We start from the raw sequence: 25,147 nt of genomic DNA, 5'->3' as shown, positions 1-25,147 counted from the left end.
GAAGTGGGACAGGCCCAAGAGGTCACGTCACAGTGAGGTGTGGGTGTCTCGTGGTTTTTGCTGATGGGTGAAGGTTCCACTGTCCCAGGGGCTCAGCACACGTTCTTCCTACCGGTGGCCACTGCAGGGCCTTTACCGGCCAGCTCCTCTGGGCTCCCTGTGGGTGCTGGCGGAGGGTAGCTCTTTCTCAGTGGCTCTTTTCCAACCAGCCAGCTTGACTTCGTGCTTCAGTTCCTGAGTCAGTCGAATTCCCCTGGTAGGCTGAGCTGCCTGGAGGTGCTGCCAGTTCTCTGGTCATGGGGTTTCTTCCCTGTAGTGGCTTGGTTAACCGCGTTCCCTGCTTTGCATGGGTTCAGGCCGCGGCCAGAGCCCTGGCCAGGCCCACTGCTGACCCCTGCTGGCCTCCCAGCCTTTACCTGGCAGGTGGCTTTTGACCAACTTTAACCACTCGCCCAACACCTCATCACCGTTCTGGGAGTCTGGGACGCCTTCAGGGGAGCAAGGGCTCCCAGGCTTCTCTCCAGGGAGTGCACCCAAGGCTGCACCGTCTCCACCACAAGCCAGGGAAGCCAGGTGAGCAGCCACATCCTTGGCATATTGAGGTTCCCAGGCGAGGGGTGGAATTGGAGCTATAACTGTCAGCTTGTGCCACAGCCCATGGCGAGACAGGATTCTTAACCTAGTGAGCGAGGCCAGAGATTGAACCTGTGTCCTCATGGATACTAGTTGGGTTCGTTAACCACTGAGCCACGACGGGAACTCCGACCTCCCTTTCTAACTTCATCTCATTTCCCTTAAACAGCCCAGACCAAGGGGAGGGGGCATCAAGCCCTTCGTACAAGAAACACATGGTAGCTTCTAGAATAGGCCAGACCGAAGATCAGACCATCTTCAGTCTGATCGAAGGGGCATCTGTCTTAGGGTGTGACCCGAGTCCTGGCTCCCCCTGGGCAGCACACGGGGAGGGCCGGGTTCCCTCCAGGTCAGGAATCGGGACACACAAGTTCAGGATGCCCCATTTCACCTCCCTGGGTGCTGCACACTCGAGGCCTCACAAACCCCCTCTTTTCTCTTTTCTTTTTCGCTTTGTGGGGCTGCACTCACGCATATGCAAGTTCCCAGGCTAGGTGTCGAATTGGAGCTGCAGCTGCTTGTCTACACCGTAGCCACAGCAATGTGGGATCCAAGCCACATCTTCGACCTACACCACAGCTCGCGGCAACACCAATGCTGGATCCTTAACCCTCTGAGCGAGGCCAGGGATCAAATCCACATCCACATCCTGACACGAGTTGGGTTCGTAACCTGCTGAGCCACAACAGGAACTCCCCAAAAACCCACTCTTCCAGGAAAGCTGTCCCTCTGGCCCCCTTGAGCACTGACCCTTGCAGCTGGCACAGGCCAGGCCAGCCTGGGCCGTCTGCTCTGCTGGACAACAGGAAGCACTGGACTGTCCCTACTTTCTCTCCACAGGGCCCTGCGCAGGCTTCCCAGACTCGTCCTGTTAAAATGCAGATTCTGCCTCTGTGGGGGTGGGTGGCCTGGCCTGCAGGTAACACACCCAGGTAATGCTGCTCGGCCTTGGGCCTCTCCCAGAGTGCAGAGGGGGCTCGGCGCCCAGCGAGGGCTCGTCACTGAGGCTGTGTGGGTGGACAGACGTGTGGGTGAAGGAATGAATGGACATTTGTCCTCTACGAACCAGAGGAAGGAGGAGCAGCAGGACTTCTGCAGACTTGGTGTGGGGGCTGAGGGGAGCTGTGGGGGCCGAGGGGAGCTGTGGGTCCCCTCCCCGTGGCTTGTTTCCCTCGTTGTTATTCTAGAGGGTAGCATCTAGAAGGTTTTTATAAAGGCTTTTGGTTTTTATTGCACATCATATAAAACGGACTGCACTGTATTTAAAACACAACACATTCACAAGGACGCAGAGACCCAAAATTTCTTCCTTTCTGGCCCTTACCTGTGCTCCACAGGCACCTGCAACCCACACCAGTTAACGAAGAACATACTTATTTTGGGGGCTTCAGAGCCGTGCTGAGCATTCTGTACTGTCCAGTTTGCAGACTGCTGGTGACGATGACAGGTACCCGGGCAGAACAGCTGGGCCAGCGGAGCACCTGGGGCCTGGCAATGCAGGGCCTATGGACACCTGGGCTGCTGGTGGAGGCTGGGCTTGCGGCCCAAGTGCCGGGAAGAACACGGGTGGGCAGGCTGGACCAGATGTCCGTCTCAGAACACAGACACAGGTGACTGGTGGACAGAGTTCTGAGATGCGGGCGAATCTGGCCCCGCCTGGCCAGCTGGCGGCCCAGCACGCTCCTGAAACACACGGGGCCCCACGGGTTAAAAGCAGACGAGCTGTGGGCACTGATGGAGGGAGGGGCCGGGGGCCCTGAATCCAGCGGGCAACATGCTCCCCAGGCCACTCCGGGAAAGGAAGTTGAGAGGAAGCCCACCCACGTCCATGCTGTCCCCCAGTGGCAGCGGGTGTGGTCCCAGGGCCCAGAGCCCCGTGGGGGCCTGGCTCACTGAGGGGGTGCAGACCCTTGCGGGCTACTGACGGCCGGGGGAGTGGAGGGGGGCCCGGGCTGGCCGGCTCTGCGCCCCCTCTTCTTGCCCAGAGGCTGCCGTCTCTTCCTCCCAAGCTTCTCTTTGCGGGCGGCGGCCGTGGTGAAAGTGATGCAGTGGGCGTCCAGGAAGTCCAGCAGCTTCCCCGTGGCCACGTGGATGCCCTGCTGCTTCAGCTCGGCCTGCAGCTCCGCCAGCTCGAAGGGCTGGTACAGCAGGACCTTGCGGTAGAGGGCCGGTCTGGAGCGGATGCATCGCCTCACCGCCTCTTCTGTGGCCGCTGCCTGGTCGGCCGCCTGAGAAGCACTGACCCCCTCCTCGCTCTCCTCATCTCCTGCAGACTCCAGAGCCGCCCCAGACTCACAGGAAGAACTGCAAAGAACCAGACGGAAACATCTCGTGACCCCCTTCTCTCCATCCCCTACCTGAGACCAGGCACCTCTGCAGGGGGGAAGGGCATGTCTCTGTGTCCCTGTGAGCCCAGCAGCTGTGTGCCCCGCGCTCTAGCCACCAGCCTGAGCAGGACAGCGCCCTCAGCCGGAATCTCCTGCCGAGGGCAGCAGGGCAGGCTGGCCCCATGTAAGGGAGCGCCCTGTGGGCGAGGGTGAGGGAGGCCCATGGGGGCTGTGCCCTTGAACCCCACCTGGGTTCCTGTCCAAACCCAGAAGGCAACTGGGATTTCTGAACATGGAACTTCAGGCCTCACTTAGGCCAACTTTCAGGCAGGAGGACCTACGAAGCCACTGGCCCTGTCCTTCCATGGGGGTACCTTTGTGAGCGGCAGGAGCTGTCACTGCTGTCCACGGAGCTGGCTGTGGATTCCTGAGAGGCTGGGAGCTGGGCATCACTATCAGGGCCTAGAGGCCCCTTCTTGGCTGGTGACATGCTCAGGCCGGGCACGCTGCCACCGGGCTGCTGCTTTGGATGTTGGAGGCCCTTGGTCTTAGCTGGTCCCTTGGATCTTTGGGGGATGGGGCCAGAAGTGGCCTCCAGGGGGGTGTGGCCAGCTACCCCAGAAGCCTTGGAGGTCCTGGTGGTGAGAGTCTGGCTGCAGGGAGCTTCCAAGGGCATCCGCGAGGACTGGCCCTCGTCCTCAGAGTCTGACGGCAGCGTCTGGTGAGTGTACTGGAATATCTCCTTCAGTTTCAGAACCATCTGGCGTTTGGGCAGAGGGCGGACCCCAAATCTGAACGGGAAGACAGGAGAACTTGAGCAAAGAGCAAACAGCAACCAATTAAACTAAATGGCTTTGTGTAAATGGATCTTCAGTGCCTGACTTAGGAGCCTTCAGAGGTCAGTGTCCCACATGTCCTCTGAGCTGACTCGGGAATATTCCAGAAGGGCCATTCTCCATTTCCGATGGTGCCGGTGGCCAGACCTCCCCAGTGCCCGAGGTGGACAGAGCAGTCCGGGGAATGTGGTAGTTTCGATGTTCTTTTACAGAATCAGGGCTCCACACTAGACTGTTAGGGCAAGTGTCCCGTCCCCGTCCCCTGGCATGAGGACACCTGTCACCTGATGGGTGACCTGGGGGTGTCCTTTCTTGGCTGGGCCCTGGGTCATTTGGGCAACAGGATATGGAGGGCTGGCAGTCACACGGCGCCCTGGCTCCTGCCACCAGAGCTCAGGGTGGCACCCTGGGGCGATCCTTCTGGGCTGGCCTTGCTAAGCCTGGCACATGTGTGCAGGGTGAGGGTCCACTTACGAGCAGACTTTCCAGGGTAATACCAACCTATCCAGTTCTTTCCTCAGCTCTGGGGTCTCCATGAGGGAATACCTTGGCAGTGGGGTTATGGGCACTTTCGGGGGCAAGTTCTTCCGATTAGCACCTTCTGGGTAGAACAAAAGGAACACAGATTTCAGCACAAGGGACCTGACTTGGCTTCTTGTGACCCTGACATTGTCACCAGGCACACGCTGCACTTGCTCCCGGAGGGCAGTGATGTCCACCCCTCATCATCTGACTCTGGAACCATGTCTTCCTGTCGGAACGCATCATGCGGCACACGGTAGGGCCTCAGGCTCCTGCAGGCTGACGCTGCTGTGATGCGCTCAAGAGCCGGCTAGCGGCTGCCAGGGGCCGGGGTGAAGGGGCGGGCAGTGGGGGCGACTGCTGATGGGTATGGGGTTTCTCTGGGGGTGATGGAACCATCCCAGAATTAGCGGTGAAGCTGCAGAATACTGTACTAAGAACTTGCTGAATTGTACATTTGAAAGGCTGAATGTTATGGTATGTGAGTAACATCTCACTGCTGTTATTGTTTTAAAAAACCAGTGTTTTGAAGACAAATGCGACACGTTAGGTATATACAGACTTTAGTTCTTTTCCTTTTTATGAGCCTGGCGTCCTTTGAGACAATAATGAAGACAGCAGGCTCTGTCACCTGAAAAATGCCCAAGATTCTTCTCATAATTTTAGAGTTTGTCACCCCCATGAGTCTCCCCTCAGACTCTGAGGCCCTGGTCTCAGGTCTCCTGCAGTGGTTCTCACAGCCCACCTGGGAATCCGTTAGAAATGCAAATTCTTGGTCACACTGGGGTAGAGCCCAGCCATGTGTGTTTTAAGAAGCTCTCCAGGGAGTTCCCGTCATGGCTCAGTGGAAACGAATCTGACTAGCATCCATGAGGACGCTGGTTTGATCCCTAACCTTGCTCAGTGGGTTAAGGATCTGGCATTGCTGTGAACTGTGGTGCAGGTTGAAAATGCGGCTTGGATCCCTTGTCGCTGTGGCTGTGGTGTAGACCAGCAGCTGCGGCTCTGATTTGACTCCTAGCCTGGGAATCTCCATATGCCACAGGTGCAGCCCTAAAGACCGAAAAAAAAAAAAAAAGCAGCAGCTCTCCAGGTGATTCTAATGATGAACGCACTGGTCAGTGACGCCCAGTTGGTCTAAGATTTTGGGAGAAAATGAAAGGACAGATAATAGGCAGATCCGTGATCACAAGCAAATGCTTCCCTGTCACTAGCCACTAGCCTTCCCCTTCTGTGTGGCCGTAGGCAGCAGCATCTCAAGGGGAGGGTACCAGTCCCGGGGGTCCTGATTCTCCCCGTGGCTGAACTGAGCCGGGAGCGGTTTCTCTCTACCACAGGGGCGGGTAAGGAAGGATGAGCTGCGTGCAGACCTCCCACACTGGCCACATCTGTTTTCCTCTTTCTTTTACCACTGCACCTGCAGCATATGGAAGTTCCCAGGCTAGGGGTTGAATTGGAGCTGCATCTGCTGGCCTAGGCCACAGCCAGGCAGGATCCATGCTCCATCTATGACCCACGCCATAGCTTGCAGCAACGCTGGATCCTTAACCCACTGAGCGAGGCCAGGGATTGAACCCTCGTCCTCAAGGATACTAGTTGGGTTAAGGAACCTGCTGGACCACATGGGGAACTTTTTTTTTAATTGAGATGAAATTCACATTAACAACCTGAAAGTGAACAGTTCCGTAGCACTCACAACGCTGCTCACTCAGTGCTCTGCACCCAGCACCTCCGTAGTTTCATCCCCCAGAGGAAACTACACGCCCAGGGGAAGCTCCGTGACACCTGTCACTCCCGGTCCTCCCGCCTCGCCCTTGGCGGTCACTCCTCTCCTTCGTGTCTCTATAGACGTGTCTACCTGGACGTTGCACGTGAGGAATTGCGCCGTGTGGGGCCTTTGCATCTGGCTTTGTTCACTGTGGGTCATGTTTTCGAGTCACCCACGCTGTAGCTGTGTCACTGCTTCCTCCTCCTGAGGCGGAACGAATCCACCACGTGCACAGACCACGCTTCACTTACCAGCCGATGGACGCGTGGGTTGTTTCCGTCTCTTGACTGACTGCGCTGTGAACGTTCCGGCGCAGAACCAGCCTGGGTTCTGCTCTCAGTCCCTTGGAGTGTGTGTGTGTGGGTAGGAGTGGAATCGCCTGGGAATCACGACATTCCACGTTTGGCTTTTGGAGGAACCGCGTGTGCCTGCTCTTCCCGTGCACCAGAGGGGCCTGTCACAGCCGCTCGGGGCTGGGTCGGTTCTCTGGGAGCCTGAGCCAGTGCTGGGCGAGCCGCAGGGTGCAGGCGGGCTTGGGGAGCCCTGACTTACTGACCGAGAGCTGTCTGTCTGATCCCAGGCAACCTCCGGCCGTGGCGAGGGGCCAGGTGGGCAGGGGGAGGGCTCGCCGCAGCCAGCAGGCCTTCCAGCATCGTCGGCCCTTACAACCCTCCCAGAGACAAAGGCCCTCCTGCTACTCACTTGGCGTCTGCAACTCCCACGACTTGCTGGGCGGCGGCTGGGCCAGAGGAAGGCCCTGTGGGGACTTCTGTTCTTCTCCGTCCCAGTCGTCCCACAGAGCTGAATTCAGAAAGCTCAGCCTGCTGCCCCCAGGGGAGCCGGCCCCAGGGGACTTCTCATGAGACTTCCTTCGGCCAGTGCGGAGCGGGGTGGTAGCCATCGGTGCAGCCAGAGAGTGGCAGCCACGGCTGTCCGGGGCCCCCCTTGCCTGACTGCTGGGGCTGCTGGTGCTCAGCGGGCCGGTCCGCTCGAGGTTCAGGTGGTCAATCGGAATTGGGGACAGGGGCTCGACGTGCCAACACCACTCATCCGCTGGCATTGGGGGGTCGCACTCCAGCAGGGGGCTGCTGTTCACCTGCCGGGAGGCCACCTCCTGCTCATCGTCACTGTCCTCAACCTCCACCACTTCACTGGCTGGGGCCTGACCTGCCGGGCTGGGTACAGGTGGCAGGCTCCTCTGGAACCGCCCGGTGACATCAGCGAGGCCTCCCGTGAGGGGACAGGGAGCCAGAGGAGAAAAGGGCTGGTGACGTCGGGGGTGAGGACTGGACGGGCTTCTGCAGACCTGCCTTCTGCTGCCAGGGCTTCCGGGAGCAACCGGGCCGAGGCGTGAGGATGTCTGGGGCACGATGACAGAAAACTTTGGCGTGGCTTCCGGGTCACGCCTGTTCTCCGCGCGGGCGCTGGGCTTGGGCCGAGCCGTTGGGTCTGCTGAAGACCTGGATCTGAGGCCCGTGATCCGGGTTTGTGAGGAACAGTCTCGGCTCTTGCTGGCCAGCGGCGTGGCAGGCACCAGCCACGAGGAGTCCGTGGTGCTGTCCTCGTCGCTGCTGCTCTGGGGGTCACCAAACAGCTGCGGGGTCCTTCTGCCCCCCACTGAGCCCCGGTTCCCCAGCAGCCCTTCCACCTCCCACTGCAGCGTGGCCTCTCTCCCGGGGGGGCTTTGGGAAGGTTCCTGATCCTCATCAACATCAATGATGGGAAACAGCTCGGAGGACTTGGTGCTGACTTCTAGAACTTTCCTTCCTTCTGGGGGTCCTTTCAAAACTGACGTTCTTCTGGTCTGCTCTAGTTCCAGCTCTTCATCTGAATCCAGTAAAAGGATGATCTCATCTTCCCTGTTCACGCTGGACAGAGAGTCGTGAGACTTGGCACTCGAACAGCCAGGTTTGGCCTGGGTTGGGTCCGCACATGGAGACTTTTCTGGGGAGAGCAGGACCTCTTTACCTCTGTGTTCCAACACGGACTCACATCCCTCGTCTTCCCGGCCTGGGTCCTCAGGTGGCGGGGGGAGGCTTCTGACCCCGCTCGTCTTGGGTGGTGAGCTCGAGGAGGGCGCCCTGGGAGGTGTGCCCAGGAGCTGGGGTGCTGGCAGGCACAGGGCACTGGTGTGCAGAGGGTGTGGCCGATGGGGACTCCTGCCCCGAGGGGGCTGTGATGGGACGAAGTGTGAGCACAAAGGGGGTGCCTGCTGGTGGGCAGGGGGATGGGAACTGTCCACCCCCAGTTCCCAGACGGAGCCGTCTCCCTCCTGGCGATCGCTCGTCCTCCGGGATGGCTCAGGGCTGTCGGCGTGAGGGGAGGAAGACGGCTGCTCAGCAGCAGCAGCAGCAGCAGCAGCAGCAGCATCGACTGAGCACAGAGGGGTGCTGTCCCCCCTGTCTGCCTGGCCCTGGGCAGGGCCGGGGCAGTGGGAATGGCCCAGGCCTTCCTCTGGGGCCTCCGCGCTCTCCTCCCTGCCCACAGCCGGGTCCCTGAGAGGCAGGCGTGTGGCCTCTCTCACGTTCTTCCGTGGGGCTGGGGCCTCATCTCTTCCTTGCCCAGATGAAGCCATTTGTTCTGCGCTTTCTGACTCTTCTTTATCCTCAGTGCTCCCAAGGATTCCCGCAGAAGCAGGGGCTTCCTCCTGCAGCTGCTCAGCTTCTTCCTCCACCTCTGGAGCTTTCCCCGCTTGGAGCCGCGTTCGCTGAGTAGCTGCGAATTCATAGATTTCTTCCATCTCCTCCTCATTCACCTCTTCTGTGTCGTCTTCTTCGCAGCCCTCAGATTTCGACAGAGCCTCTGCTCCCTCCTCGCCCCGCCACATGGACCGCAGGAGTTCCCGGAAAGTCTCCCCTCTGCTCTCACAATCCCCTTCCTCCTGCTCCTTCCTCTGTTCGCCCCCAGAGTCCGGCCCCACAGGCACCTGTTCGCACAGGTGGACAAGCTCACTCACACCAAACCTGCAACAGGAAACGCACACGTCACCCCGCCTGCGCAGAGGTGGTGCCGGAGTCCTCATGGGGAGGGCAACCGTGACTCACCCAGCCTGGTGCCCGCTCCCCCACAGAGACGGTGCCTGTGTTCAGGCCCAGCAACGCCCCAGGCCACTCAGTTCTAGGAACAGACTTGTGAGCCTTTAAGGAGGGTGACTAACTGCTGCACAGGCCCCGCGTGGCTGGGGGAGGATCACAGGCAGGAGAGATGCGGCGGGACGGGACCCCCAAAGCACTGTGACTGAGCAGACGGGGCGGCCAGCCTGCCACCCGATCGACGGATCTGGGGTCTGATTGTACGTCTGAGGCCCCAGAGGCTGAGCCCCTCCTGCCCAAGGAGGTGCCTGAGGGATGAACACGGCTTCACCCCAGAGGCCCTTAAGCCCCGAGAGGAGTCGAAACACCTTTTCTCTGCTGAGCCACCTGCCACCCATCCTGAGATACTGGTGTGGACAAACTGGCAGGTGCAAATTCATGGGACTTAGACCAAGCATTTCCTCACTTCCGCTTTCTGCGGCTTGGGAAGGGGCAGCTATTCAGCTCTGGTGGCAAAACCACCCAGGAGCAAGAGCGTTTGGGGGCTGAGGCTGGGACCGCCCGCTCATCACACCCAGGAAGCTGAAGCCAGGACTCGCCTCTCCTGCTCTGGCCAGACTTCCAGTGAGTACACCCTGTTCAAGGTCACCACCAAGCCCACACTTGGCGTCAGAAGGGACAGGAAGGAGCCAGCCTTGACCCTCCCACGGGCCATCGACCAGAGGATCCCTGTCAGTTAATGTCAGAGCCATAAACGGAAAGAACAGTCCAGACCTGTGGGCCAGAGAGCTCAGGTCAGGGGCCAGCCACGGGGGCAGGGCGGCGTCCGCGGTGTAGAGGTAATGCAGGAACACGCAGGCGGCCTCAGTGCTGACGTCACTCAGCAGGACACGCTGGGCCCTCACGTCACCATCTTCTGAGGCGAAGAAGCCTTCACTGTTTACCTGAGGGAGAAACACACGCAGAAGTTGTCCTGACTGGACAGCCATGACCTGGGAGCCAGGACGGGCGTTCGCCTGTGCTGCTCCATTTTGCAGGATGCAGATTCTGCAGGTTAGGCCTCAAAACCTGTCTCCAAAATCAAATCAGTGACAGATGCTCCAGAACCCAGTGAGTCCCCTCTTGACAGATGCATCAAAGGCATGAGACCTTTCTGATGAGACTGACAGCAGTTTTCTGGATTCCTGCAACGTGATGTTTAAGTCAAATGAAAGATGGCACAGAAATGTTGCAGCAGCTCAGCCTTAGAGAGGCTGATTTAAAAACTTTACAATCATGCAAATGTTGTAAGGAAACAACTCTGGGGGGAAACAGTTTTATTCAGCGGAACAAGAAATCTGATGTCTCCCAATTCTGAGGTCCATCTGCGCATAGAGCTGCATGTCGTCTCCATGGAGGCATGGCCTGGATGGCAGCAGAGAAAGAAGCAGTGGGGGGCGGGGGAGGCTGAGATCAGGGGAGCTGAGGGGGCGGTAGGACGGGAGAGGCCAGGCAGAGAAGGGGCAGGGGGAGAGAGGGAGAGCGGGAGCGGGGAGAGGGGAGGAGGGGAGGGAGGGGCAGTCGGGCCACGCACTCACGTGCTGCATGAGAAGTGGGCATCGGGCATAAAGCACGAACTTGTGGGCATAAAGCACCTCGCCGCTGTCCGTCTGAAACTGGATGTCGCTCAGGTGTGGGTTGTTCACCATGGCACCAAAGTCAGCCACCAGCAAACCGAGGGAGAGCTGAAACAAGAGGAGAACCACTTCCATGTGCCGCCCGCCTAGCTGTGCAGGTGCCCAACTGAGGGTGTGCGGGCGGCAAGCCCTCGAGTTGCTCCCAAGGCCCGGCGTCAGCTCCACCTCTGAGAGGCTAAGCCTCAGAATGGCCAACCCTGTTCCCTCTCAAATTCTCTATCACGACGAGTTCCCTGGCCTAAACGGGAGGCCCAGCCGGCGGAGAGGCCTGGCACTGGCGACCTCATCAGAAGGGGGTGACAGCACTAGCGGCCGCTGAGTGCTTCGTGTGCCAGTCGGTGTGCAGGGTGACTACCGGCCCAGCTTGATGCTAACGCACGGCACCCGAGCCCATGCGGCCGTGGGGCCGGCCTCAAGCTCCCTGTCCCCTCCGTGACAGGTGCCACATCTCCAGGGAGACCTTGGTGAGAAGAGTGGCTGATGGTGATGGCCTAACAGGACGACATCCACTCGAGGGAGAACCTAGCTTCTGCTCCTCCGCCATGACACAGAACAGGGCGGTTGGCCGGAGGCGTGCAGGACTCGCCCTCGGGAGGGCACCTCAAGGCCTCAACGAGGGAACGGAGCATCCAGAGACAAGCGTGCGGGGCCACCGGCTGCAGGAGGTGCCCTCTCGGGGCAGGGGTGCACCCCTGGGCCCCAGGACAGGGCAGGCTGCTGGGCCCGGGTACCAACGTGCCCCCAGAGTTCAATGACAAAAGGGACAAAGGCCTCATGGCAGAGCCCCGGGAATAGGAGGCTCCCGTGGGCATGCGCTTGGCTCAGCTCCAGGGCCATCAAGAGGACCCGTGGGCTCATGCGAGGGCCCAGAGGCTGGCAGTGAGCTGGCCGCACTGAACACGGGACAAGCACCGCAGCCAAGGCCGCAGGGCAGGGGACCAGACACCCTTACCGAAGCCTGGCCGCCCCTCTCTGCGTGCTTCTCCTTGGCTGGCAGGACAAACCCAGTCAGCGGAAGGCCGCCAGGTGACAAGTCCATCCCTGAAAGAAGGAGTCACAGCTTAAAAGAACAGCACCTCCTGGCAACATCAACCACCAGGAAATCACATCGCCCACTGACCCAAGGCCGCGGGCACCGCAGGCGAGCTGCCCGCACACCCCCAGCCCTCCCACCAGAGGTGCATGGGACAGAAACAAGCCCACAAGCCCACCCGCTCTGCGGAAGGCCCTGTCCTGGGTCAAAGCTGAAGGACCTTTGCAGACTCACCTAATCACCTTCACCTTGGAGGGAAAATGGAAGTACCTACAGACCCTACATTCTCCCCGTCACAGGGGATGAGCGGGGATGTCGGGTCTGAGCGGCTGTCACGGCACCAGGAGGACTGGCCTGTTACAGCCTCCATCCCAGGAAGGGGAGCCCAGAGGGCCAGTGTCTTACCTGCTTCCCCTCCTGTGCCAGCCAGGCCCCCACTGCAGGGCTGCGGGCTGGCACTCAGCCCCTCTCCTGCCAGGTCCAGGAGGTCCTGCAGGGCCTGGTGCTCCCTCTGGCTGGCGGAGGGTGCTGGGTCGCTGGGGCTGTGGCCCCCAGGGCGGGCACTGTGCACAGCAGGTGGTGTTCGTGGGCCCGGCTCTGGTGGATCAGGCAGCACCGGGGGCAGCGTGGGCTCCTGTGCGAGCTTTTGAAAGAAGTCAGAGCGCCAGCGTGAGAGTGTGCCCAAGGGTGCCAGCCTCAGCCCAGAGCAGGCTGGGGAAGCTTTTCACCATTACCACCCATCAGCAGGCTCCCCTGTCATGACAGAGGACATGTCTGTGGCCTCCACGTCTGCAGAAGGGTCCCTCCTGTGTGGTCAAAATTGCTTCGAGCAGGTGAGTACTGATTCCGGACCACCCATGTCAGGCCGGCCTGGTGCCCAGGCCCCGCTGCAGGTAGACAGTGCGAGCCCTGGGAGCAGGACCTGGGCCTCTGCATTTTAAACAGACTCTCCAGGAGCACATACATGGGGAGCCAGCGGGCCTCCCTGTTCTTACCAGGGGAGCCGTCTAGCTGCAGAGGACACGCTAGGTGACAACCGCGCTTCTTCCCCCGCCAGTGAAACCTGAGGTTTCCATCCCCAAGCCGCCACCCTTCCCCCGCAAGCCCACCCCCAGATGGCGAGCGAGTGAGTGCCAGGCGGGAGCGCACCTCTGCGGGCCTCGGAGGCACCAGGGTGGGGACCAGGCTCTCGGTGTAGAAGGATTCCAGAGCCCAGGCCCCGGTCAGGGCGCTGCCCTCCCACAGAAAGTTCTGCCTTCTCCCGGGCGGTCGCAGACGGCCGCTGCCCTCTTCCAGCCTCCGTAAGAGTCGGCTGGCGGGAAGTGGCGGCGTGCTGGCGCACTCGGCCGCCTCCTCCTCCTCCGCCAAGAGTCGCGCCACGCGCTCCTCCAGCTGCCTGCCCGCCGTCTCCGCGTCCTGGAGCAACAACCGCGGTGGGGAGACGGGCGCCTTCTTCTTGCGACTCTTCTTCTCTAGAGATAACCAGGCGACACGGAGCTGTCCTCCCCACCAAGCCCGCCAGCAGCACTTCTAGCTGCTGCCGGGGGGGGGGGGGGCCAGGCTCCCCCGGCCCCGCTCTCGGCCGCGGGTACCTACCTGCTCCCGGTCTCATCTTCACAGAAAAAGCGCTTCCCAGTCTGAGTGCCGCCGGCACAGCCTCGCGCTCCATCTCGGACCGAGACAGAGCCATGGCCACCAGCAGGTCCTCAGACGGCGCTTCGGGCTCAGCGACCTTCCGCCTCTTCCGTGGCTCCTTCTTGGTGGCGGCTCCCTTCCGCTTCAGACCTCCGAGGGGACTGCCGAGGCTTCAGAGACAGCCAGATGGAAAGGTGAGTGAGGCGAGAGGTGTGAGCACTTCCTGTGCTGAGAAGGAGCTGCACCCCTTCTCCTGGGGGGATAAGTGTGGCCTGGGCAGACAGAAGCATCAGCGGCCTCTGGGCTCAGTCACTGCGCTCACTCTGTGCCTCACGTAGGCTCGTGATCCTGGACGGAAAGTTCAACGCAGTCCTGACATGGCAGGTCTGGGTCCTCCTGGGTGACGCTGCCCAGCTGGGTCCTCGGGGCGCACCCGAGACGTGGCCGCCACCTTCCAGTAGAGTCAGCACTGGCTCCCAGTCAGCTCCCTGGATCCCACCCACGGCTGCCCAGCCACACCTCAGATGCCTCGTAGGCAGTCCCGGCCATGCAAGGATCTCTCCCTCCTGCAGGGGCCCAGGCCTCCACCAGGGTCAGCCGACCCAGAGGTCAACGTGTGGCATCTCATCTGGGTTGGAGGAGGTTACTTAAAGGGTTTTCTGGCTGCGGTGAATCCCAAGAGGCCGGGCAGACGGGGGAGGGCACAAACCCAGGCCCACCTTCCCTGCACTGCGGGGCCGGCCTCCTGGGAAGCACTCTGGCTCCCCTGGCCTGGGGGTGGCACCAGAATCGCAGGGGTCACCTCAGGGGTCTAAGCTCCAGACTCCTGGGACCCTGCATGACCACCAAAGCCTGTGCGACAGGAAGGAGCCAACCCCATCAGGCCCTGCTGGTGGCCCTGCTGGCAGCTTTGCAGGCTGCACCTCAGGGTCCGGCGGCCAGGGCCTGGGCAGAGGGCTGCAGGCGTGAGCAGGCTGCTCTGACCAGCACATGTGCCCTGGTGGGGGAGCTCTAACCACCCCAGAGTTGAAACGCCCCAGCCTGGCTGCCGGCTAGGCGAGGCTTAAAGTCTCAGTGAGGGTGGCGTGCTGTGGTTTTCTACTCCAACAACCTTCCGGAAGGACCCACACACATCTTGTCTCACTTCTTGGAGGTATTTAAAAAACAGATTTTTTTTTTTTTTTTTTTTTTTATGAGCAGGTAGCTTTAGTCTAGTCCTGCCAAAAGGGCAGCAATGGTTTAGGTAACATCTGAGCCCTTGATGCTCTGATTCTCCAAGGCTAATGCTGATGGGCTAAAACACGGACAGGTGTGCAGCTAAGAACGGCCCCTTGCCCACCCCAGTGTCAGCACTGGCGCCACTCAAATCACCTGCCTGAAGGGCAATGGCCGGAGCCAACAGCCACCGCCCTCGGCCTGCACTTTGCCCTCGAGAGCTGATGAAGGAAGGAAGTCCAGAACCTACAGCAGGCCAGGGCCAGCGCTACTTTGCTCCCTGTACCACTGGGGCCTACTCTGGCGTCCGCAGTGCAAGGGGCAATGTGGAGGGAAGTCACCCTCTGCCACATGTGCCATGGTTTGCACACAGAGCACTTGTTTCTGGTTATCAGCAAGGCCTTCTATTTAAACACTTAAGCATTTATTTCATGCAAATTTAAAAGGCTTAAGCTTCTGTCTCACCAAGTTGAACTGTGCTGAGAAATCTTTTTTTTTTTTTTTGTCTTTTTGCCATTTCTTGGGTTGCTCCCGTGGCATATGGAGGTCCCCAGGCTAGGGGTCCAGTTGGAGCTGTAGCCACCGGCCTAGGCCACAGTCACAGCAACTCGGGATCTGAGCCGTGTCTGCGACCTACACCACAGCTCACGGCAACGCCGGATCCCTAACCCACTGAGCAAGGCCAGGGATTGAACCTGCAACCTTATGGTTCCTAGTGGGATTCGTTAACCACTGAGCCACGACAGGAATTCCTATGCTGAGTAGTCTTAAATTAATGGTATGAAAATCGGACTACACTGAGCTGGAAGCCATGCTGCCCCCCACCCACAGTGGGCACGGGGAGGAAAACCGCCGAATTCCTAGCTGCTCAGCCTGTGGGGAAGGACCTTGAGGAAACCAGTCCAATCCAACGGGTCCCTTTCAAAGCCTCCGAGGATGGAGCTCTCTCTCCTCCCCAGTTCCTGTGAAGCCTAGGCCCGGTTTCCTCCTGAGATGTTTCATCTTCAGAAGCAGAGAGCTGCTGGCCTCCAGCACTTCCACAGGCTTTTTTAAACCAGTCAGAGTACGTTTCTTCTTTGCCCCTGACTCACCTTGGCGCGGGCGTGCTGGAGGCCCCCTCAGGCTGAGCTGTCTGCAGCCGCACGGCCTGGAGCAGGAGCTGCGGGCCAACCTCCATCCTCGCGGCACACTGCTTCAGGTGGCTGAGCCGGCTCTTCGGGCGGAGGAACGGCTTGCCACAGATCGGGCACTCGGGCACCTGAGGTACGGACGGCCTCAGGGCCTTTTCAGCCTCATCCAGGCACCTGGAGGAAGACAGTAAAGGTAGAAGCCCCGCCCCCCTGGGGGTGGATCCTGCTCTGGATCCACGACGCACAGCACGGGCCAAGGTGCCTTCCCTCCAGGCAGCCTGCCCTTTCCCTCCAGGCAGCCTGCCCTCCGCCTCAGACACTGAACTTAGGCTTCTGTTAGCAGCAGCGTCTGAGGAAAGCAAGGGTGTATCAGAGGCACCGTGTGACCCGCAGCTCCGCTCCGGAGTGGATACCCCACCAGCTGAGGAGGTCCTCAGGCAGATCCAGGAGGAGACAACCCACAGGTCCACAAGTGGGCGAATGGATAAGCAAGACGAAGCCCCTCCAGACAGTGGAGTGTCATCCGACCCCCAAAGGAAAAAAGCACGGACGGGCGGACCCTGAAAACGCTCTGCTGAGCGAAGGAAGCCAGACACAAAGGCCACATGTTGTGAGTCCGCTTATGTCCGGAACAAGCAAATCCACAGAGACAGACAGCAGGTTAGTGGTTGCCAGTGGCTGAGAAAAAGAGGGAAATGGGGGTGCCTGTTAATGGGCCTGCTATTTTGGGGGTGATGGCTGCACAACTCTGTGAATACACTAAGTAACACAGCTGCACTGTTCACAGCATATGGAAGTTCCCTGACGGAGGGGTTGAATGGGAGCTGTAGCTGCCGGCCTGCACCACAGCCATAGCAACCATATCCGAGCCTCGTCTGCGACCCACACCACGGCTCACAGCAACGCCGGGTCCTTAACCCACTGAGTGAGGCCAGGGATCAAACCCGCATCCTCATGGCTACGAGTCGGATTCATTTCCGCTGTGCCACGATGGGAACTCCAAAGAGAAGCAATTTTAGCTTCACACCAACACTGAGGTGCTGCTGTCACACCAGAGTGTCTCAAGATTCCCACCACAGCCCAGGGGCCCGAGGCTGGTCACAACCATGGGAGAGGTGGCCACAGACGGGTGATGGCCAGGCTGCTCCTACCGGTTCACATGCTGCTCCCTCCGTGTCACGTTCATGGCCGAGAGATTCTTTTGACAGATCTGGCAAAAGAACAACCCCTTGTCCTCCAGGCTGTCATCTCGTGTAGGTGCCGGTTCCTGCCCAAACTCCTGCTGGAGGATCAGGGGCACAGCAGTGTTGCTGTCTGTGGCAGGGAGCCCAGGCCCAGACCCTGTGGAGAAGCACAGGGACCCGTGAGGACCGCTCCTCCTCAGACCTCTTGGAACACAGACACCAGGCGGAGCGTGAGGAAGGCAGACCCAGCACTGCTCAGCCGCAGGTGCAGCCCCGTCTGGAAGTCCTGACACTAGGCAGTGGGGCGGGGTGGGGGCAGGGAGGTGGTCCTCAGAACTTTAACAGCATAAGGACCTCCAGGAAGCTCGCAAAATGCAGGTCCGCAGGCTGGCACTTGGGTGGTCTCGGTGGAGCCTCAGAGTCTGCATTCTGACACCTGCAAGGCAGAGCTGCTGCTGCTGGTCCAGGACCAGCCTCTGAGCATCAAGGTCCTGAAAAACTTGCCTTGCCTTTCACTTCCTGTTTCTGCTCAAGTCAGCAACCCGAGCATTCCCGGTCAGCAGGGCTCCAGTCCCAACCAGCCTATTAAGGTTTCTCTTCAAAGCTCGACCAGCTCAGAGTGAGGTGCCGCACTCGATATAAAAAGCAGAGGCCTCTTCTCAGCATCAGCAGAGGATGGACTGATTCTGATCGTGAGGTGGCTCCCAAGTGGCCGTGCCCACTGCGGCGGCCCTCTGTTGCACCTGACGTTGCTGGAGCAGACCTTTGACACTCACAAGGGATATGCCCTGAGAACTTTGTAAAAGCAGCATACTTCATTTTGGTCCTATCTATGTATATATATATATGTACATTAAAAAAAAAAAAACAAATAAATGGGAGTTGCTGTTGTGGCGCAGAGGAAATGAATCTGACTAGGAATCATGAGGTTTTGAGTTCGATCCCTTGCCTCACTCAGTGGGTTAAGGACCTGGCGTTGCCATGAGCTGTGGTGCAGGTCACAGACGTGGCTTGGATCCTGCATGGCTGTGGCTGTGGTGTAGACCAGCAGCTGTAGCTCTGATTGGACCCCTCGCCTGGGAACCTCCTTATGCTGTGGGTGCAGCCCTAAAAAGCAAAAAAAGAAACAACCCCCCACCCCGAAAAAACACAAATAAGTGGTTTCTCTTTCCTGAGTATTACTGGGTGTGATGGGAAGGTTTATGGGAACAACTGGGTGGCATGGAAGCCTGGTGCTGGGCTCACGCACTGGCTGGGTGACGCCTCTGTACCCCTTGGTGGCCTGAGGACTGACTCCATGGCAGATGTCACACTGCTGTCACCTGTGTGAACCTTGGGGGTCGCCTGAGGATCCTCAGTAATCCTGAGGTAAAATCTGCAAGCACAGCAGCAAGAGGCTGAGCATTTACCAGCTGTGGGTCTGGCGATATGGTTTCTTCCTCTTTCTTTTCCTTGTATTTTCACAGGGAGGAGGATTCCTCTTGTTTAGAGGATAAAGAGTAGCACCGCCTGACACTGTGAGTCTCCTGGGCATTGGGATGTGCAGGACAGGGCACTACCCTGCAAGAAGGGCTTACGTGACACCAGGAGGAAACAAGCAAGCCCAGGAAGTGGGAATTTTAAAGGACGGATGTCCTGGACTTTTTTTTTTAGTTTTTTTTTCCCATTATAGTTGATTTACAATGTTCTGTCAATCCTGGTCTTTTTCATCTTTTTAGGGCTGCACCCGTGGCATATGGAGGTTCCCAGAATAGGGGTGAAATCGGAGCTGCAGCTGCCAGCCTACATCACAGCCACAGCAACACAGGGTCCGAGCCGCATCTGCAACCTGCACCACAGCTCACGGCAACGCAGGATCCTTAACCCACTAGGCAAGGCCAGGGGTCAAACCTGCCCTCATGGATACTAGTCAGATTTGTTTCTGCTGAGCCATAATGGGAATGCCAATCCTGGACTTTTTGAGAAGTTGATGTCGTGAACAAACAAGGGCAAGACAAGGGGATTGTTCTGGAGTCTGACCAGAGAAACCCCGAGCCACAGCTGGATGTGGTGTGTGATGAATCCTTGTTCAGAAAGAGAAAGAAGGCAGCTACGGAAGCTCTCCTGGGGACAGCTGGGGAAACTGCATGCGGACTGGCCACCAGGCAGTGCCAGGGAGTCAGCTGTGTTTGTGGTGGTGTGATTATGTGGGAGAATTGAGGGGCGCGTGTCATGATATCTACAGCTTTCTTCCAAACGGTACAGAAGAAACACCTGTTTATAGAGACATTTAAAAAGTGTGGCAGGAGTTCCTGTTCATGGCTCAGTGATTAACGAATCCGACGAGGAACCATGAGGTTGCGGGTTCAATCCCTGGCCTTGCTCAGTGGGTTAAGGATCCTGCGTTGCTATGGCTGTGGTGTAGGCCGAGGCTACAGCTCCAAATAGACCCCTGGCCTGGGAACCTCCATATGCTGTGGGTGCGGCCCTAGAAAAGACAAAAAGGTCAAATTTAAAATCCCCCCCAAAAGTGGAAGAGGTATCTCATCAAAGAAGGTAAGTGGGAAATGGCCCAAGGGACCTTCTATTCTCGGCAGACTTTGCAAAGCGGCGGAGGGGGAGCCGGGCAGAGAGCCTGACCCCGGCAGAGACGCAGTGCGCAGGATCCTTCCCGACTCCCCTCCTCCAGAGTGCGAGCCTGTCCTGGTTGGGGAGACAGGAGACTCGGTCATACCGTTCCCCGCCGTCACCGCCTCTCGAGGGCCCTTTGGGTCGTCTTCCTCAGGTGTGGCCTCGAGGGAGCACCCTGCTGAGGCATGTTTCAAACGCTCGGGGTCTACTCTCTTGAACTGCTGCATTCGCTGTAGCACCAGCTCTGCGGCCCGGGGTTTGGAGGGACTTGGCACCATTGCAGTCAGACAGGGAGGAGGGGGCTGCGAGCTGCTGCCAGGAGCCTCTGGCAAGGAGAACAAGCACACACATCAGTTCTAGCTAGGCCCCGAAGACTCCTCGCCAAAGGTTAGCCCTCAGGTGTCAAAGGGGTCCTTTACTGACTAGTTTAGCTTTCTCTCTCAAGTATGAATAGTGCTGTCTGTTGGCAACCTCCCTGGCTGGTGATATAAATACACCGGTCACAAACATCTGTGACAGGAGGGGCAGTGGGGAGTGACTGCTTATGAGCACGGGGCTTAATTCTGAGGTGGTGAAAATGTCCTAAAATTAGGTGGTGGTGATGGTTGCACCACTCTGTGAATACACTAAAGTCACTGAACTGAACGCACCCTTGAAAGGGTGGGTTTTATACAGTGTGAACTGCATCTCTATAAAGCTTTTATTAAAGAAATATTAATGGTAAACACCTATCTTTCTAGGTCAGAAGTTCTCCTTTAACTCGGTGTCTGCAGAAGACCTCTGGGGGGATCTACAAAACCCCCCAAGTTGTATGTCAGCTTTGCAGGTATGTTGGGGGTGGTTTCGGGGGGACATCATATTTAGCTTTCGCTAGAATCTCAAAGGGAGCATGAAGGACCTATAAGGTTTCATTCAGCAACATGACTAAAGTCTTCCAGCAGCCTCTCTGCAAGCTGAGTCTTTATCTCCACTGCACCGGGAGGTCATGCTGACCACAGAGGTAAAAAATATTATTTCAGGCAAGAAATCAAACTGAAACCAATGTGCCAAGAGTTGCCAATCAGCTTGTTCAAATAGATCTGTTTCTACATGAAAAAAAAAAATCACTACATGTGGAACTAAAAAAGGATACAAATGAACTTATGTGCAGAACAGAAACAGACGTGCAGACTTTGGAAAACCTTATGGTTACCAAAGCGGACAGGTTTGGGGGTGGGGGGAATGGACTGGGGGTTTGGGATTGGCATATGCACACTGGGGTCTGTGGAATGACTGGCAAATGGGGACCTTCTGTGTAGCGCAGAGAACTGTACCCGATATTCTGTGATCATCTACGTGGGAAAGGAACCTGAAAGAGAACGGATGTGTGTACAGGGACAATGAATCACCCTGGGGCACAGCAGAGATTTTTGCAACAATGTAAATCAACTATACTTCAATAAAACTGTAAAACATGAAAAAAAAAATTATTTCAGATCAGGAAGTGAAGGTGAGAAAAATATAGAAACAGAACTCAGGAGGTCTGGTGTGTACGGTGTGTGCAGGGCTGGGTTTCAGTTCTGCATGAAGAGTGTATGCTCAGCATATGGATCAATACACCGAGGACAGCAGAAGAAAGCAGCTTTAAACAGACAAACCAAAAAAAAGAATAGAAGTGTTTGGAGGAGAAAAGACAGACCAGAAAGTTCTCCTGGGACTCAAACCTACACGGCATCCCTGTGCTACCTCCTCAGCAGCCTAACTGGAATGGCCAGCCTACTGCAGCTTACCCACTTTGGGATGAAGTCAAGAAAAAGAAAGAAACAGTATTCTTTTCACGCTGGTCTAACTCATGTCAAATGCATGATGGCAACATCAATGGGAAACTGAAAGAGCCGGGGGCTCCTAACATATGACGTAGAAAATTCACACGGAGTTATATTTTCTATGACTATGGTTTAAAACAAGAGCCAGCAAACTGTGGTCCTCGGGCTGACTGCCTATTTTTGTACGTGAAGTTTTGCTGGAACACGGCCCCTTCCATTACATACCATCTAGCACGTTGAGCAGTTTGTGAGAGAGACCATACAGTCTGCAAGGCCAAAACAAAACTTACTAGCAGGCCTTTTTTCAGAACGTTTTCTGCCCCCTGGTCTAAAACAGGACACATCACCTCCAGTTTCCTCTCTGGAAATGTTCTGGCGGTGGTTCTGGCGGGTTACCTGTCTGGGCGCTCCACGCGCTGTCTCGGTGTACAGCAGAGGCACACACACCTCCCTCCCCATTCTCAGGGGGAGCTGGTTGACTCTGTGGCTGCTTGGGTGCCCCTTGCTTTTGAGTCCTGGGGACCCGGCTGCCAGACTGAGTTTTCCTCTCGGCAGGGCCTTGCAGGGTTTTGCTCCTGGAAGCAGTTGGTTTGGTCCCTTTCAGTTTGCTTCTAATCTGGCTGCTGTTTGAGGCTTTTTGGGTCCTCCTTTCCCCCGACACTTCCTTGGGGCCATTCTTTTTCACCCTTTGGTAGAAGCTGGCACAGAGTTCCTTAAAGTCGTCGTCTGAATCATCCATCCTCTGACGGGTTTTAAGGCTTTCACACTGGTCCTCAGAGGAGTAAGGGTCAATCTGGGGGCGCATACACAGAAGAGAAAGTGACCCTGAGTATGAGCTTAGCCAGGCCTTGTTCACACCCGCAGCTTCATTATGGTTTCTGTGTACTTCTCACCGAGGTACCTGGAGAGTTTGCACAATTGAGCAAAAAGTAGTGTCCACCCTCCATGATGATTTAAAATGTCTTCAAGGAGTTCCCGTCGTGGCGCAGTGGTTAACGAATCCGACTAGGATCCATGAGGCTGCAGGTTCAATCCCTGGCCTTGCTCAGTGGGTTAACAGATCCAGCGTTGCTATGAGCTGTGGTGTAGGCCGCAGATGCGGCTCGGGTCCCGCGTTGCTGTGGCTCTGGCGTAGGCTGGCAGCTACAGCTCTGATTCCATCCCTAGCCTGGGAACCTCCATATGCCGTGGGAGAGTCCCAAGAAATGGCAAAAAAAGACAAAAAAATAAATAAATTTTTAAAAAATAATAAAATGTCTTCAAGTGGAACCTGGGTTAAACAGCATGTTTAAAGCTTACCTCTATTAAAGTTCACATCTGAGAGGTTCTCTCATCCAGGAGATGCCTCTGAGATAGAATACATGTGACTTTGGTGCTCAGGAGGTTCGCCAAGATCTCCGTATTGATAAAGCACATGTGTTCAATTTTTCACCTGTGGAAAACCAAAAGCATCTGTGTAATTTGGAGTTCCCTGGTGGGTCAAAGGGATAAGGATCTGGCAGTGTCACTGCTGTGGTTATTGATGTGGTTTGGGTTTGATCCCTGGCCCAGGAACTTCCACCGGTAAGGCCAAAAAAAAAAAAAAAAGGTGTAATTAGATGTTGTCACTTTATGCTATTTCTTCCAGGAAGGTACAAGAGCATGTGGGGTATAGGGAAAGTCTTCAGGTTAACAATCCCCTGTCAAATACTCAGCTCTAGCCTGGTTAACACTGACTAATCATCCTATAGGGGACCCCAACATGACAGGGGAGAGGGATCCAGAAACCTGTCAAAGCTTCTCCTTCCACAGGCAGAAAAATCTGTGCAACTTTGAAGAGTATAGTTTTTACTGAAACCTGGGGAATGAATCCTATGAAGAGTCATCACACAAACAAGATGACCCCCCAAACCAGAAAAAACTATCTCTTAGGCCCATGCTGGTCCAAGGCCTCCAGCTCAGAGGCTCTATCAGCAAGCAATATAATGAGAGCGAGGGAATGGACACCTGAACACTCAGGAAGATACAAAAGGCTCTTCCTTCACTGATGCCCCCAGTTTTTCCAAATCAGAAAAAGGTTGCTTTTCTCCATCCTGTCACCCCAGCAACTGTCCTGGCTCAGAGCTAGTATGCTGCCCATATGCAAAGATTGGTCCCTATGGGCATGCTTATTTATACTGGCACAGTTTAGGGGAGTTCACAAATCAACACTGAATAACCCAATGGCAGAAAGTTCATTTCAAATGCTACGATGCAATTTCCACTGTCTAAGTAATCCAGTTAATCACCTAGTCTTCCAGAGCTAGGCCTAAAATCTACTTGGCATGGCTAGCTCATTTGCATCTTCCATCTCCTTAGAGAAGCCTGTCCTCATTCTTTATCTAATGGAAAAAGATAAACTAACTGTGTCCTCTTTGCTCCCAGAGAGGATATCATTATTTCTTATCATTGCACATCACTTTCTCAATGGCATTTATCAGCAGGTATAATAATATGTAATAGACTTATTGAAAGCTTACTGAGTGGCCAGGCAGCAGTCTCAGGTGCTTTACAAGTCTAGCTTAATACATACAACAACCCTGCTGGGAGAATCTATTGTCATCCCTCCTTTCGGCTCCACCGCAGCATGAGGAAGTCTGTGGGCCAGGGATTGAACCCGAACCACAGCAGCGACCGGAGCCACACCAATGACAATGCCAGATCCTTAAGCAGCTGAGCCACCAGGGAATACCTGTCATCCTGTCTTTACAGCAAGGAACCAGGCACAAGAATAAAGAATGGGCTCAGGTTCTCACAGCTTTTCAAGTGGCAGGGCTGGGATCAAATCCAGGCAGTGTGGTTCCAGGGCATCGCCTCTTATATTTTTTTGTTCATTTACTTATCTGTCCCCTACTAAGCTCAAAACTTCAGGGAGCACATGCTTATCTTTATTTCATAGTCTCTTTGGCTGACAAGGTGCCGGGCTTGGAATAAGTGCTAGACAATTATCTGTTGAATTACCTAACTGCTGAGTTTGGTACAATCAGGAGCGAAAAAGAGTGGCAGGAGAGAAGGCTGCAGGGAGAAGCAGAGAATCGTGTCCGAGCGTCTGGAACGTCAGGCTAAGCAAACGGTTGGATGTGATCGCTAGAGTAGACTCTGCCCTCCACACTGCTTTGAATCTCCGACTCTGAAAATACTAGTCTAAAACAGTGCTTCTATACAGTGCTCACTCAGTATCTACTGAAGGAGAGCGCAGGTTTCCAGAGGTCTGAGACAGCTTTGTACCTACAGCGGCAGGCGTGCCACAGACGCGGAAAGAATGAATGGGGCAGGTGCGGGCGGACCCCCGCTTCCCTCAACCCAGTGACACACGGGCTGTCCCCTGGAAAAGGGCTGCGAAGGACTCTGGCGCCTATAAAGGTAGACAGCGAATCCCGATCGCCCGACGGACCTCCGGGTCGTGACCCCATAGTTATCCGGTACCCCTCCCCTCTTCCGTTTAGGATGCCCTGGCCCCCTCCACCCAAGCGCGGCTCCTGCCTCTAACCGCATTTAACGGCGGGCGAGAAAGGTTCTTCACCTTCAGGAGAGAAGGAAAGGCCCAAAGCAGTGGGACCTGCTCTCCCGGGTGTAGACTCCCGGCCCCAAGCCCGACTCCTCCTACCTCCGGCGCCGCCGCAGCACCTTCTCAACGGAGACCCGCGCGCCTGCGCATGCGCCACTGGGCATCGCGCGGAGAATTGCGTTTGCGCAGGCGCTGGGCGACCCGCGGGCTCGCTT

General features: G+C 56.8%; 1 protein-coding gene across 21 annotated transcripts; it reads right to left on the bottom strand.

Moving 5' to 3' along the window:
* Positions 1 to 1,838: 1,838 nt before the first annotated feature.
* On the bottom strand, positions 1,839 to 25,057 carry SLX4 (SLX4 structure-specific endonuclease subunit). 21 transcript variants are annotated; one of them, XR_014840942.1, is made up of 16 exons: positions 25,032 to 25,057; positions 22,706 to 22,838; positions 21,803 to 22,199; positions 19,705 to 19,926; positions 16,959 to 17,148; positions 15,769 to 15,981; positions 13,424 to 13,632; positions 12,977 to 13,299; positions 12,233 to 12,470; positions 11,747 to 11,835; positions 10,696 to 10,842; positions 9,893 to 10,062; positions 5,929 to 9,049; positions 4,298 to 5,234; positions 3,335 to 3,751; positions 1,839 to 2,937 (listed from the first exon to the last, which is right to left on the bottom strand). XR_014840942.1 is itself a non-coding variant. In XM_021088081.2 (16 exons), the coding sequence occupies exons 3-16, from the start codon at positions 22,143 to 22,145 to the stop codon at positions 2,523 to 2,525; spliced, it is 5,337 nt and encodes a 1,778-aa protein (XP_020943740.2). In that variant the 5' UTR covers positions 22,146 to 22,199; positions 22,706 to 22,838; positions 24,948 to 25,057; the 3' UTR covers positions 1,839 to 2,522. The 21 variants fall into 21 exon arrangements, 15 of the variants coding, with proteins under 15 accessions (XP_020943740.2, XP_084873913.1, XP_084873908.1 ...); XM_021088081.2 differs by having other exon boundaries at positions 4,298 to 4,397; positions 6,789 to 9,049; positions 24,948 to 25,057; XM_085017787.1 differs by having other exon boundaries at positions 4,298 to 4,394; positions 6,789 to 9,049; positions 24,948 to 25,057.
* Positions 25,058 to 25,147: the final 90 nt, after the last annotated feature.

This window comes from Sus scrofa, chromosome 3, assembly GCF_054392235.1.
Source record: "Sus scrofa isolate SSC_HxYL_T2T_F1_AM1 chromosome 3, Sscrofa_HxYL_maternal_Yorkshire_Landrace_v2.0, whole genome shotgun sequence".
Classification (NCBI taxonomy): domain Eukaryota; kingdom Metazoa; phylum Chordata; class Mammalia; order Artiodactyla; family Suidae; genus Sus; species Sus scrofa.
The sequence above is the reverse complement of the archived record's forward strand: the minus strand, read 5'-3'. Positions and strand labels throughout refer to the sequence as shown.